The sequence below is a fragment of the Cervus canadensis genome, chromosome 6 (genome assembly GCF_019320065.1).
Source record: "Cervus canadensis isolate Bull #8, Minnesota chromosome 6, ASM1932006v1, whole genome shotgun sequence".
Classification (NCBI taxonomy): Eukaryota; Metazoa; Chordata; class Mammalia; order Artiodactyla; family Cervidae; genus Cervus; species Cervus canadensis.
Window position 1 is genome coordinate 14,198,613 of NC_057391.1, and position 15,704 is coordinate 14,214,316.

General features: G+C 51.3%; 1 protein-coding gene across 1 annotated transcript in view; it reads right to left on the reverse strand.

Annotated features, from left to right (window-relative positions):
• The window catches only part of ITGA11 (integrin subunit alpha 11), a 129,891-nt gene that overhangs the window by 62,841 nt on the left and 51,346 nt on the right, over positions 1 to 15,704 (reverse strand). Inside the window, exon 3 of the mRNA XM_043470899.1 lies at positions 3,351 to 3,451. Coding sequence (XP_043326834.1) covers positions 3,351 to 3,451 — 101 coding nt within the window. The remainder of the gene's footprint in view (positions 1 to 3,350; positions 3,452 to 15,704) is intronic.

Below are 15,704 nucleotides of genomic sequence, written 5' to 3' on the forward strand. Positions count from 1 at the left end.
GGGACAGGGCGATTGTGTTTGTTGATTTTCCCCTTGGTTTCCTGCAGTTTGTAGTAAGGTTCCTTTTGAAATCCAGCCCCTCTTGGCTGTGCTACCAGTGCCTGGGATTGTTTTCTGATTTTTCTGTCCAAACAAACCAGAAAGAAAATCATACTAATAACCCTGGTGCTCTTATGGTGCTTTATCACTTTACAAAGTGCCGCCTGCACCCACCCTCCCAGGACCCCCTCTTGATCCTGGGTGGTCCAGGGGCCACCATTTCCATTTTATAGAGGGGAAAGTCAAGGTGTGCAGAGGGGTTTTGTTGTTGTTCAGTCGCTAAGTTGCATCTGACTCTTTGTGACCCCATGGACTGTAGCCCACCAGGCCCCACTGTCCATGGAATTCTTCAGGCAAGAATACTGGAGTGGGTAGCCATTCCCTTCTCCAGGGGATCTTCCCGACCCAGAAATCAAACCCTGAGTGTATCCTGGATTGGCAGGGGGATTCTTTACCACTGAGCTACCAGAGAAGCCCACGCAAGGGGTGGTGACTTCCATTAATATAATGTCAATCACTGGTAAACGAAAGCGCTGGGACTTGAATCCAGGATAGCCAATGTTACACATCCTGAGTGTCCCCATCTGCCTGCAGGGCCGTGGTGGCAGAGGTATGCAGTGAGAAGTCTGGAGAGGAAGCTCCAAGCCCCAGCTGGGTCACTTTCTCCCCTCAGGGACTTAGAGAATTCTGCCCTTCATTTATTTAAGGGGTGCCCCGTCCTCACCCCGCTGCCTCTCTCCCTTCCTTGCCTCAATGACTAAAGTCCTTCGTGAAACTGTGGCCCAGATGCAGACGCCATGGTGGGGAAGACCCTTGTGTTGGAGTAAGAGACCCAGGTTAGAGCCCAGCTTCTTGAAGCAGTCACGAACTCCCCCTCTGTGACCAGGGGAGACTAACCTCTTTCTCAGTGGCTCTGTGTGAGGGGCTGGGGCACACATCCCTCCTCACACAGGGCCTGCCCTCCAGAATCACATTCCCTCCCTGCGCACCCGTCCCTCAGGAAAACCCTGACTTCATCCAGGCTTTGGGAAGAAAGTGCCAGAGGTAAGTAGACTCTGCAACACTGAGATGTGAATGACTGACATTGACTTCCCCGGAGAGAAAGGAAAGGACATTCCTGGCTCAGTGGGGATTGGAGCTTGGAGCTGCCAAAGGAAAACCCAGAACTCAGGTTTCCTTGCTTTGCATTTTCCACTGTGCGGATAAGGATAAACTGGCAGATGGTCTTCCCGCCTCCTCATTGGGAGGAAAAAAGCTCCTCAAATGAGGTGCCCCCGGACTAGTATTTTTCCTTGGCCGCCACACTCTTCGCTGCCCACTGCCTCCCACGTTAAGCCCCAGTTCCAGGGTCTGATGGCTTCATGTCTGCCATTGCCAGTTGAGGCTCCTCCTTCTTTGGAGGGAAATCAGGTCCACATTGGAAACCACAGCAGGAGAGGAAACTATTAAATGATGGATTCATGTGTCTGGTTCCCACCTGGACCAGGGGGTTTTTCTCGGTGGCCCAGACCCCAGGCTTGTGCGCATGCCTCCCAACACCTGCCTTGCTCTCTCTGCCTCAGCCACACAATCCTTTCCATCCTCCAACAGAGCAAGTTCATTTGTTCCACAGGACCTTTGCACTTGCTTCTCCTCTGCCTGGAATGCTCTGGTCCTGCTGGACTGACTCATCATCAGACGTCTGCTCAAAAGTTACCTTCTCAGGGAAGGCTTCTTCGACCACCCCAGCCCAGTACTCTTGCCAAGGAGAAGCCGCTTCCTACCTCCTCCCCACCCAGCCTCTCTTATCACAACCCTTGGTTCTTCACACAATCTCTCTCCTCACCTGGGGTGGTCCTGCTTTCTAGTTTGTCTCCTCACTTGCCATGCCTTCCCAGCAGAGCCCTTGGCTCCTTGTTCCTGCTGTATCCCCATTAACTAGCATCATGGTTGGCACGCCCTAGGTGCTCATGAGAGGCTGGGGGACATATTAGACCAGAAGTGGATCCTAGGGTCACATATGAGTGAATGTCGGCTCAGAAAGAGCGTGTGGGCTCCCCCTGGACACAGCGAGGAAACTGTACAGCTAGAATGAGACTCCAGCTTGGCCTCTTAGGGAGCCTGTGCTCTCAGGGTGGTGATGACCAGGAGCTGCCAGCCCGACTCCTGCCCGCCCTGGACCGTTTCCTCATGAAGCCTGGGCCACGGCTGTGCTGGGGTCTGAACTTCTCACCCATAGTGCTGACATAGACGTGGCCAGCATGACGCTGAACGCTGTGTGCTGGGACAGCTGGCTGCCCAAGGGATCTGGGTTCTGGGGCTTTCTCTTTGATGTAGCCTTTTCATCCATCTGCTTATCTCTTGAAGCTCTGCCATCTCTCCCGCCAGGCCCGGCTCCCCCCACAGCCTCCCCAGAGGGCCCCAGCCTGGTCCTCTAGGATGGAGGCTCCCCTCCTGGAAGAGTGGGAGGCCAAGAGCCCTGCCCTGGGGAAGGTCAGTCCTAGAATCACGGCTTATCCCATGTGGGACCTCCGCCCAAGGCCTGGCCACTGTCAGACCTTTAGGACAAAGCAGAAACGCTTTAGAGAAGTGGTGTGTGTGCCTTAGTGAACTGCGTGCACACACAGGGGTGTGGACGCATAGATTGGGCCCCAGGGCTCTGCAGGGAGGAACAGAGTCATCATTTCAGAAAAGTAGTGCTGCGTAGTTAAAGGCTAAAGGGTGGCTGCAGATTGCCTGGGTCATAGTCCTGAACTTGCTGCTTATTAGCTGACCCCAGGCAGGTCCCCTCACTTCCACCGGCTGTCGTTGATGATTACATCTCATATGGTTGTTGTTGGGATTTAATGAGACAAAAATTCCCAAAAGTGCTTAAATCAGTGCCTGGCATTAGGTGAACATATATTGGATTGGCCAAAAAGTTTGCTTGGGCTTTTCTGTAAGATGCTACAGAAAAATTCAAACAAACTTTTTGGAAGACATATGAATGTTGGCCATTACTGTTATTTCAAAGTCCGAAAGAACAAAAAAGATAGGAGGTGTTCCTGCTCCCCTGAGTTGAGGGGCCATGGATGGGCAGAAAGAGCCATGGCCCGGGACACTGAAGACCTGGGTGTGCATCCTGGTCGGCTCCTGACAAGCTGGGTGACTGTGAGAAAGTTGCTTTCTCTCTCTGGCCTCAGCTTCCTCATCTGTAAAATGGGGGCAGCAATACCAGCTGGGTCAGCTCCTAGGGCAGCCACAAGAAAGCAGTGTGACGGGGGGCAGGGACGCGCTTCAGTGCCCGCCCGCTGTGGACAATGGTTGGCCTCCTTGCAGACAGCCCACATTACCCAGGTTGAGCTTGGTGCAGTTCCCTTCGGCCACTGGACACTTGTACACGTCTCCTGTCTTCTGGTGGCCATTGGTTTCCAGTGGGGCGCCAACAACCAACCTGGGAAGGAAAAGAAGACAGGTGAAGATGCTAGGGGAAGTCTTCCTTCCCGGCAAAGGATGGAATCTGCAGGGCCGTGTTGAGGGGAGCTTGGGGTAGGAAGGGTGGGAGGGAATCCTGGATGGGTAGCCCCTGCAGACCTTCGTCAGACTCAGATCTTCGTCTCCCTGGGAGAGGGATGCTGTGGCCTGTCCAGGCCTGGCCAGGAGACACAGAGATGAAGACCAAATGGGCCCAGCAGCAAATGGGATGGAAGCTGTCTCGGCAAGGAGAGTGCAGGGCAGACATCCTGGAGGAGGTGTGCTTGAGCTGGATCTTAATGGGTGAATAGGAGTTTACCAGATGGTAGGAGGGTGGTAAAAAGGATCATTCAGACAGAGGAAGGATGATTTGGGATCTTGGCCATCTGCCATTATCTCTCGGGGGCCTCATTCTTCATCTCATGTGACAGTCTTTCAGCTGGGGACCCAGGGGCTGGGGTACAATGTACAGTGTTCATGGCTGTCCCCTGAGATACCACGTCTTTGCTTGGGGCTTGGGGGGTAGAGGCAGCCAGACGGGGTAAAGAGTGGCCAGGGGTGGCCACCCAACTGGCCCTTGAGCCTCTGTCTTTGTGACCTTATTCAGGGAAAGGGTTTTGGCAATTGTAGTTAAAGATCTCAAGAGGAGGTCATCTTGAATTACCCAGGTGGGCCCTCGATTCAGTGATGTGTCCTTACAGGAGACACACAGAGGAGAGACCCTGGGAGAAGAGGAAGCCATGTGAAATGGAGACAGTGCCAGGAGTGAAGCTGCCACCAGCCAAAGAATGCCTGGGGCCACCGAAGCTGGAATAAGTAAGGACGATTTCTCCTAGATCCTTTAGATGGAGCAGAGCCCGCCGACACCCTGTGAGAGAGTAAACTTCTGTTTTGGGAAGCCATCTACTTTGTGCTGACTTGTGATGCACCCCCTGGAAATTAATGCATGTTGCTCACATGCACATGTATTTCCAGAGAAAGAGCAACTACTTCCCCCTGACCTGGCCAAGCCCTGGCAGTGCCACCATCCCTCGAGTCCAGGGAGAATCCCACTGCAGTCTGGATGGCCCCGGCCCTCTCCTTAGAGTGCTCCCAAAGCCCCCTCTATCCCTCATGCCCGGCCCACCAGCAGGCAGCATCTTTGGACGTGGCCCAGAGGGGCCCACGAGCAGGCAGACAGAGCCCTAGTGCAGACAGGAAGCAAAATCCTTAAAGCGGGCACTGTTTCCCTTCAGCACCACCTGCCTCTGGCATGTCTGGACCCCTTTAGGCTTTGGGTGCCAGCCCCTCTCTCAGCCACCACCTGCCTGCTGGCTCGGGTCCTGGTGCTGACAGTGACCCAGAAGCTCCCAGGCACAGCTGTGCTGTCCTGGCAGGAGATGCCATGGCTCACACATCCCTGACGTCTTCCAGACCCCGAGGGCCACAGGGACACATGACGCATCGGGAGTGAAGAGACCTTTCTGGAGCCCTGCTCTCCCAGCAGCTTCCCACCCCTGGCAATGTGAGCCAAAGAAGCAGCAATTGCTCATTTTCTGGCTTAAGATTGTTGAGAGGGATGGACATGGAAGTTCAAGTGACACAAGACTTACGTGGCTTCTTATAGTCAGTTATCCCCCTGCCCGCCTCCCACCCACCGCTCTGAAGAGAGAGAACTAAGGTCCAAAGTAGGAGTTAACAGAGCTCTGTTTGAAATTAAGAGTCTATGAAATAAGAGCTGAGGTTTTCCCCTGGGGACCAGATAATGACAGATTCTAAATATATCCACTTATTAAGCATGACTATTTTTGATTGGCAGGAGTTAATTGGACTCATAAAATCTACTTGTCTAGACGACGTGATACTTGGCCACTTAATTCTGCACGTGACTGTGTGGTCAAGGCTGCTGCATTTTTTTTCTAGCCAAAGAGACAGAGAGGTCAGTAAACAAAGTTTCAAAGCTTGGGCTCCAAGCTTGCTTTTCTGGCTGCTCCCATTTTCAAGGTCAACCTGGTCTGTGACCAAGTGTCCCAGAGGGATGTTCCCTCTGGGAACATGCTTTTCTGGAAAGCATGCCTTCGAGGAACACAATCAAGCAGAGCAGGTTCTAGATTAGAAAAAACAAAACCTGGCCATCTTCTAGAAAAGTGATCCCTGTCCTGCTTGAGACGGCGGACTCCTCACAGCTCTCCCCATTTTACAGAGTGGAATGCTAAAGCCCCATGGACAGCTTGGTGGGCCCCCACTACAGGGCAAGATCTTTGGGCTGAGATTCTAGGGGTTGCTGTGTGGCCTGGAGAAGTTTCACTGACCTTGGTTTTCTTGGCTGTGAAATGTGTTAACAATTCCAGCACTGCTTACCTCCCAGGATCACTGTGGGGACTCACAGATGCCACACGGCATCGACGAACAGGAGTGGGTATAACTAGTAACCTCCACACGAAGACTGGAGCCTTCCTAGAAGTCATCTGTCCTGGAAATGGCCAACATGCAACTATCTTGGTAAATACACCAAGTCATCGTGACCCCAAATTTGCCTGAAGATGGCCTCTGTCCTTTTCAAAGAATAAGAGCCACCCCCTACCTCCCAGCCCCATTCTCCCAAACATGATTCCTCTGGGGTCCTTGGCACTGCATGATGCAGCAGGACAGGGCTTACTGTCCTCATAGTACAGATGCAGAAATCGAGGCCCAGAGAGGTGAGCTGACGCAGGTCCCATGATTTGTTAATGGCAAAGCTGGGACTAGTTCCGGGGCAGTTTTCTCTGTGTTGCCCCAAATATTTCTTTGTTATGAAGGAGGAGGGGCCTGGGTCAGCCCTCTTTGCCATTCTTGAGTCTCGGCATTACGTGTGCCCATCAGGCTTGAGGTTTTGAGAATATGATTCAGTCTCACTGGCGGGATAACTGGCGAAGCGCAGGGGAAATGTTTGCGTCACCCCCAAGACCAGCCAAATTGCTCCTGGGGTCTGGCACCCCTGCCGCTCCGGCAGGCTCAGCCTTATATAGCCATCTGTAGCCTCAAGGCCTGTTGCGCTTCCCAGGGGCTGGACACCCTATACCCTCTGGCGTGGGCATCAGATGGCAAACCCCAAAGGTCGTGGCAAGCATCAGGCCCTTTCCGTGGGCCACATAGCGTGACTCACGGGCTGTGGGCTCCCAGCCTTCCTCCCATGGAGGCGGGGAGATGGGCTGCTGAGAGGGGAGGATTGGAGGCTGGCTTCGGTCACAGACCTGGAGGACCCCTCCCTGGGGGTGGCTTTCTTTTTATTCCTTATTCTTTTCTGGTTGCACTGGTCTTCCTCGAGGTGCAGTACAACGGCTCTTTGTTGCTGCATGTGGTCTTTCCTCTAGGTGCTGTGTCCTACCCGCCGCCCCCGCCCCACCGCCGCTTCTCACTGCGGTGACTTTAGTTGCAGAGCATGACTGCGAGGGCTTCAGTAGTTACAACTGCAGGCTCAGTCATTGTGGTGCCCAGTCTTAATTGCCCCGTGGCGTGTAGGATCTTAGTTCTTGGACTAGGGATCGAACCTGTGTCCCCTACATTGGCAGGCAGATTCTTAGCCACAGGGCCGCCAGGGAAGTCCCTGGTGTTGCTTTCTAAGCAGGGTCTTGCCAAGGGAGGGGCTTACTATGGAGATGGCCACCTGAGGAAGGCAGGATGCGGCCTTGCTGCACGCCAGGCCCCTGGGATCCCAGCAGGACATGGCCTAGGAGAAGGGGCCCCTGGATCCCTACCTCACACCCTCGCCAACAAAGCCTGATGGAGACCTCAGCCCTGGTTCCATCCTTCAAGGCAATTTAATCTTTGAACCTTTTACATGGACATGAGTTTGAGTAAACTCTGGGAGTTGGTGATGGACAGGGAGGCCTGGCCTGCTTCAGTCCATGGGGTCGCAAAGAGCTGGACATGACTGAGCGACTGAACTGACTGAACTGATGGGGGAAGAAAGGTAACACATACCCCCAGGGCGTGTAAATTTACAGGTCAATTACACCAGTGCATAGCTGTCAATCTGTGTACTGAACATCAGTAATCCTATTTTTTCCAGATAAAAGATAAACCTAAATAGAACTAAATAAAAATAGTCATTTTATTTCTAGGTTCCAGTATGCTGTCCTGTGCATCCCCTGTGGGGTACAGACCCCACCCTGGAGACCATCCCTTTAAGACCCAGCTCAAAGTCCCATCTGCTCCAGGAGACCCTCACTGGTTAGCCCAGGCTTTCCCACATAAACCGGCATGAAATCCCTGCTGCCGGCTGTGGCCAGTGTTTTAGCATCACAATTCCTTGAGGGCCCAATTGCCCTCATCTGCCCTAGCAGACCACCTTGCTAGGTTGGTCTTGAAGCCCAGGGTAAAAGGTCCCCAGGGACTGATCTGACCTTCTGTCTGACAGTCTACAGCAGCAGCAATTTCAAGAGTTTTTGGTTTTGCCTCAGGTCTAAGAGGGGATTTCCCTGGTGGCTCAGTGATAAACAATTTGCCTGCCAATACAGAAGATGCCGGTTTGATCCCTGGGTTGGGAAGATCCCCTGGAGAAGGAAATGGCAACCCAGCCCAGTATTCTTGCCTGGGAAATCCCATGGACAGAGGAGCCTGTGGGGCCACAGTCCATGGAGTTGTAAAAGTGTCAGACTAAACAACAACAGGCCTAAGAGGAGCCTCCAGATGCAGTGCCTGGGAAAAAGGCTGCTGAGAAATTGAACGTTTTCTCACACAGAGGTTCAATGACGTGACCCAGGTCCCATTTAAAGTCAACATTGCTTACTTCCCTAGTTTTCCATTTCCATTTCCCCAACAGTCCTCATTTCTGTTTGTGGATCCAGGAAAGCTGGCTCCATATCTGGTTGTAGGGACTGAGCAGATCCTGCAGGCCAGGCCAGTGTTATCCTTGGACTGAAGTGGTTGAGTCATAGCAGGTCAGTGATGTAACTCACTCAATCTCAGTATCTCCTTCTTAGGCCTTAGGGACCAAAGTAGTCCCTGTTCTCTGGATGACACGGTGTACAGATGCAGAACTGGAACTGCTAGCAGCCACCTTACTGATGAGGGGCATGAGCTGATGTATTGAGAGAGGAAGGACTGAGAGAAGCATCGAGAGAAAGAGCTGAAATTCCAATGATACTGTGAACCCCTGGATCAAACTGTACCTGAAGCATGCTGCTGCTGGATTCTTCAGATATATAAGCAATAACTACTTTTTACTACATAAGTCTAAATTAAGTTTTTAAGTATTTATAACTGAAAGTATCCTAAGTAGAGTGTAAGGCAAAAAAACAAAAAACAAAAAACAAACCCAAACCCAAAAGCACATAGTTAAAATTACCCTTAGAAATTCCATATACTACTATTCTAAAAGAGGAACACAGCATCCAGGATCAATGAAAGAGGAGCAGATTCATATCCCCCAGCTCATGCTCCATCTGGGGCATATACTTAATGTGTGAGTGGTGGGCAGACTTGCCGACACCATGTATATTATTTCTCTCTGGTTGTTTAACTGAATGCATAAACTGCCCTCAGTTTCAGCCTTGTGGAAACAGAAATCCTTTTGTTCTGTGTGCATCCCACTTACAACAAGCCCCTTGGACAGGAAGCCCTGTAGCCCAGATGTTTCTGGTTACCTGGTAACTGGTCTTGTAGACCATCAGAGTTGGGAGGAAATGTGGAGGTTCCTTGGGCTAAGTTTGTCATGTCCAGTGAGGCATCGGAAGTATTATGTCTGACAACTCAGAGGAGATGGTGACAGAGCAGGATGGGTGCAGGGTGTCCTGACTCCCAGGGCAGTGCTCCCCACTCCAAGCCTTGGAGGGTGGAAGAGGCTGAGAGTCTAGGCTCAGCTTGGCCTTTACTGGCTGTGTCTGGGGAGGCAGTTGTGAGCAGTTTAGCTCCCCAGTAGATGGGACCAGCAGAAGCCATGGGAACAAAAAGGCCACCAGCTGTTGGGGAAGGAAAAAGGACATCTTCAAAGAATGGGCTTGCTCCTGGAGGAGGTCCTGAGTCAGAGATCAGCCTGGACTGGCTTGTAGAGGCAAGATGTGGGCTTCATCCCCTCTCTGGTCAGCATCTTTGCCCCTCACTGTGAGACCTGGACTTCACATCCCAGAAAGTCCAATTATCATCAACCATTTACTTTAATGAATCATTTAAAAATTTTTAAATTTATTTTTAATTGAAGGATAATTGATGCAATTGAATTGTATTTGATTTTGATCACCAGAACAGTTTTGGGTCTGAAAGGACAGACTGTATCTGAGGTTCAGAAGGTGGATGTGACAGGCCTGTGGGGAGACACTGGTCAGTTTCAGATCTGGGACTGCAAGTCTGGTGCTCTGTCCACCATCATGAAGGCGGGGCAAGTTCAGCAAACCCAGCTCTGGGCGCGGGGCAGCACCTAGCATGTGGAGAGGGCTGCCCTCCCCCACCCAAGCCAGCTGGGCCTGCCCCCCAGGAGACGCTGCTCTTCCTCACCTGTTCCTCTCTCCAGCACCCCTCTTCCACTCAAACCCACACCAGGCCCTCTGCTCCATTTCTCGCTGGCTTCATTTCCTTCACTGAAATCAGATTGAGGTATCAGGGAGGGGCTCCCACTTGAGGAGCAGAGAGCTTAAGGGAACAAAGAGAGACTATTCCTCTAGCAAGCTGTTTCTCTTGCTCTCTCTCCATGGAAAATGTAACCTCCTCCAGCCAGCTGAGTCCGGGGGCTAATGTGTTCAAGATGGGGCCGGGGAAGCGCTAAGCTCAGCAAACTCTGGCCTGGCTGGGGGTGGGGTGTGAAGGGAGAGCTCTCCCCACCCCCAGGGCCTGCCGAGGGGAGCTGGGCCGGTTGGAGGGGCTTGTGGTTCACTGTGGCCCAGGTGGCTGGAGGCCTGGACTCCTGGAGGCCAGGAGAATGAGAACCCCTCTGTCTGCCAGCACACTTCTTACTCCCTCCCTCCATAAACCCCTCCTCAGACATGAGGATCCACTGGGTGTATTTTAAGCAACCATGTACACTGTGATGGTTCAGTTCATGTGTCAACCTGACTGGTCCACGGCGGTGCCCAGATGTTTGGTCAAACAGTATTCTGGGTGTGTCTGTGAGGGTGTTTTTGGTGAGATTACTAGTTAAATCTGTAGACTGAGTAAAGCAGATTGTCCTCCCCAATATGGGTGGGCCTTGTCTAATCAGCTGAAGGCCCGAATAGGACAAAAAGGCTGACCCTCCCCTGAATAAGAGAGAATCCATCCTGACTGACTGCCTCTGAGCTGAGATATTGACTTTTTCTTGCCTTGGACTCAAATGGAAATGCTGGCTCTTCCTAGGTCTCCAGCTTGTTGGCTTTCAGACTGGAACTACACTCTCAGCTCTCCTGGGTCTTCAATCTGCTGACTCACACTGCAGATGTGGGGAACTGCCAGGCTCCATAACCTTATGAGCCAACTCCTCATAATCTCTCTCTTCCTTTCTCTACCTATCTATGCTGTTTCTCTGAGGAGCCCTGACTAATACAGTTACACAGTGCGTATACGTTCTGAGGCCTTTACGATATTATTTCCCGTGGCTGATGACCCACACCCTCATTCATCCACTGACTCTTACACACTTACTGAACTCCTGTGAATGCAGCAAGCACTGAGGGCAGGGTGGGGAACACACGGTCTCTGCCTTCAGGAGGCCTCCAGCCTAGCAGGGCAGGCGGGCAGGCCAACAGGCCATTACAGCAGAGCAGTGGTTCTCAAGATGGTCCCCAGCCCAGCCGCGCCTGCCTCCCCAGGAGCTTATTAGAAACGCATCATCTTGGGCCCTACCTGAGACCAACAAGGAAGAGAACAGAAACTGTAGGTGGGTTCCAGCATCTGTGTGTTATCAAGCCCTCCAGGTTTGAGAAGCACCACGTAGGGGAACAGAGGCATGACCACCACAACCCTTGTTGGCTCAAAGCCCCACATCCATTCTAGTGAAACCCATCCTCTTCACCAGGTCTTCCGAGGCGCTGTATTTCTCACTGTGGCCCACCAGTCTGTCCCCACCTTTACCACGGCTGCTATGAACGCTGTGCACAGAGGGGTCATCATTTAGGATTCAGTTCCAATGTCACTTTCCCAAAGATGCTTTTCCCGATTACCTGTCACTCCCACCTCCCCACCTTGCCTTCTCTTTCTCATAGCACTCTGCACTCTCAGATGCTGTCTTCTAATCATCTTTATCTCGCAGTAGGATTTGAACTGCTAGGGAGCTAGGACCTTGTCGGTCAGGTTGGCAGCTCTGAACACTCCAGCTCCCAGACAGTGCCCGACACCGATTAGGGCCTCCAAATATAGTTGTTGAACAAATCAGCTAAATGCCTGGCTTAGTGGCACCACCGTAATCCGATAGCCTGCAGCTGGGACCACTGACAGCAGGCCTTCTTTTGTCTGCCAACACCTGTTGACTCAGCTGGGAGAGGAGAACCGGCTCTAGAGGAGGAACCACAGACTGCACATCCTGGTCTGAGACAAGGCTGTTGACTGCCTTGGGCCTCAGTGTTCCCATCTGCTGAATGGGACTGAACCACTGCCCGGGCTACTGATCACCCAGGGCTTCAAGGGCGGTGGGGGGGGGTGGGGCGCCCAGGCCTTGCTGGTCATCAGAGTCACCTGGGGAGTTACAAATGCAGATTCCTGGGCACAATGTCCAGAAGACTCTAATTCAGTCAGTTGGGGCCTGGGGCCTGGAAATCTAGTTTTAGAAGCTCCCAGACATGCAGGCAGGATGGGAAGCCCTTGTATGAAAGACCCGCTGAAGAAGCAGAGAGGAGGCCCTCTGGACAAGTGAAAAACCATATGTCTGAGGAATTTTTGCTACATTATGGGGATCACGACCACAACAACTTCCTTGACCATCCAGGAATGATCCAGGATTTTTGGATTTTTAAAAAAATCCAAAAATGTTTGGATTTCTAAAAAAAATTTGTTTCTTTTGGTCATAAGGAAACATATAGAAATATCTGCTTTAATTGATGCAAAAAAGTATGACACAAAAACTATTAAGAATTTAGATTATAAAAATAATACATGCTTATATAACATTCATAGCACAGAACTGTGGAAAGTATAATGTGCATGACCATTATGCCCCTTCTCAACCTCTATAGATGAAATTACTATTAGCAGCAGGGATGCAGAAGAACTTCTAGGCGTTTATGTAGGAAATTAAAAAAATGAAATCACTCTACACACACGGTTCTGCAGTGTGCTGTTTCACTTAATTATTTTATACTTTTCGTGTCAGTATATATCAATGCCACACTTAGACCTGGTCACCCCTGCCTGGGTCCTGCACTGACCCTTCTCACCCCTTTCTATGGGGTGAGGAGTCCTGGGGATCAAGGGGAGAGGAATCCAGAGCACACATCCCCCGACTCCGGGTCATTGGGACACCAGAATTGCCAGCTCCAACAGCTCAGGACAGGTTTCTTCCCTGGATCTGCCTTTCTGATGGTGGACCATACCACTGCTTGCTAGGGGTGTGGACTGCTGCTGCTGCTGCTAAGTCGCTTCAGTCATGTCCGACTCTGTGCGACCCCAAAGACGGCAGCCCACCAGGCTCCCCCGTCCCTGGGATTCTCCAGGCAAGAACACTGGAGTAGGTTGCCATTTCCTTCTCCAGTGCATCAAAGTGAAAAGTGAAAGTGAAGTCGCTCAGTCGTGTCTGACTCTTAGCGACCCCATGGACTGCAGCCTACCAGGCCCCTCCGTCCATGGGATTTTCCAGGCAAGAGTACTGGAGTAGGGTGCCATTGCCTTCTCTGGAGGTGTGGACAGAGCTTGGATATATATATGGGTGGGGTGTCCACACGTGTGAGATCCCTTTAACATCAAGAGGGAACTATAGGTGGGAGGGAAAAATGATGGGCCATGGGCCAGAGGCCCCATTTGTTTTTTCAGCCCAGGACCCTCACTGTCAGGGGCGGCGCTGGTATAGATGGATAGAATAACTCTGTCTCATCCTTTACACTGGTTAGTAGTCTAATAGTAGTAGTGTTATTCGTTCAGTCATGTCTGACTCTTTGTGACTCCAATGACGATAACCCACGAAGCTCCTCTGTCCATGGAATTCTCCAGGCAAAAATACTGGAGTGTGTTGCCATCCCCTTCTCCAGGACGCAGGATCAAACCTGGGTCTCCTGCACTGCAGGCAGAGTCTTTACCATTCTCCTATTGATGAATATTGAAATTGTTTCATCCCTTTTCCTATTGAAAACTGTTAAGGTGCTTAAACATTTTTTTCCTGGGACTTCCCTGGTGACCCAGTGGTTAAGAATCTGCCTGCCAATGTAGGGGACATAGGTTGGATTCCTGGCCAGGGAAGATTCCACATTCCTTGGGGCAACTAAGCCTGTGTGCTACAAATACTGAGCCTGTGCTCTAGAGCCCATGCTCTGCAACAAGAAAAGCCACCCCAATGAGAAGTCCATGCACTGCAACGAAGAGTAGTCTCAGCTCACTGCAGCTAGAGGAAGCCCACGCACAGCAATGAAGACCCAGCGCAGGCAAAAATAAACAAATAAAAGTACAAAAAACTTTCCCCATCACACAAGGTCTTTATCAATACTGATGAATAAAAAGCCCTCAGTGCCCAGTGGGGATGTTCAGCAATGCCCGGAGTGGGTACAGAGCGCTGCCTGTCACTGTGCAGGCTAGCCCTGGAGCCTCCCCGTCATCTTGGGCACAGAGCCCGCTGACAGGCATCCTCACAGCTGTTGATCTCGTAAGCTTGATGCTCTGCTTTGTTCCTGGGAATTTCTGGGTCCTCCTCAGCTACAGCCAAACAGCATTTTTTCCTAATGTGCAGAAGAACTTTGAACAGAAGACCAAAGGGGAGGGGAGGTGACGGCAAAGCACACTTTCAACCCATTTGAAGGGAAAATGAGGGCCTGACCCACTGACTGTGAAGAAGAGAGTGGCCAGCTTGTGCCGTCGAGCTGGATGCCCCTTGCCTCCTCATGTCCCAATGCCAAGTCTCACAGGGCTGCTGGTCCTTTTATCACCATACTTGGCATTCTCATTCCTGCCTCTGTGTGCAGTCCCCTCATCACAAACCATTGAACTGACTCCCTTTTATCCACTCATTAGTGCCTCTTCCTCCAGGAAGCCCTCCTTGATCTCTCAGCTAAAAGATCTCTCTCAGTTCTCATGATGCTTTGTATCCTTCTTGTCTATTTTTTCTCCCCTTTAGATAGTTTGCCCCTAGTTAGCAGAGGCAACTTTAAATGTCCCCCTTGGTGCTGCTCAAAGTACTTTGAACACAGTCAAGTCTCAGTAACTGTTGAGTGAATAACAGATGGACAGATGCAGGCAGCTGCTCATTTTGCAGAGACAACCTGAATCTTCATTCTGCTTCTTGGAATGTAGCTGGGAGCAGAGCTGTGTTGAGCTCTTCTGGGTACCATCTGCAGGTGGACCACCAGTGTTGGGATGCCCTTGGCCCAGTTCCCCAGGAAAGCGTCTGTGGTCTGATGTTGGCCCCCATCCCCTGCAAGAAAGGCTGCATCCACAGTGTAAAAATCCCCCTTTCTCTTTTCAAAATGTCTGATAACGCTTGCTTGATTTTCCAAGGCATGCTGAGTCTTTCCCATCTCCCCCATCACCCAGGTTTATCACAACTCTTTCCTCTGAAAATGAAACATAAACACAGTGATAGCGTGGGCAGATGTTTCTCAGTGGAATGTACACATTTAATTTCTTGGTATGCACTGGTCTGATGGTTCCTTGGTAGTACTTGGCAGTTGCAAGGAAAGAGGGTTTGGAATTGGGGGGTGGCATGCGTCCTTTAGCTCATAATTAGGATGGTGATACTTTCTATGTGACCAGTGAACTCACTGAACAGCTCATTTCATCCTGCCCACGGCTAGGGGAGGCAGCTGGACAAGGAGAGGTGGTCCCATCAGACGAGAGAAGGAAGCAAGGCCCAGAGAATGAGCAGATCCTCTGAGTAGAGGCTGAGACACAACTGGGACACAATATTCTGATTGTGTCCACAGCTCTTTCCACTAGTCATGTGGACTCAGCTGAGGTAGAACAGAGGAGAGGGCCTGGAGGCAAAAGGACAGATACTATTTTTTGGTCATGGGCCTGTTGACCTGTCTAGGGAGAGCTCTGATCTATTCCCAGATGGGCTTAAGTGACCCAGGGTGATCCACTTGCTCCCTCAGGGCCTCAGTTTCCTCATCTGTAAAAGGACAGGTTTGGACAAGTTCAGTCTGAAGAAATAGTTGAGAACTGGCTGT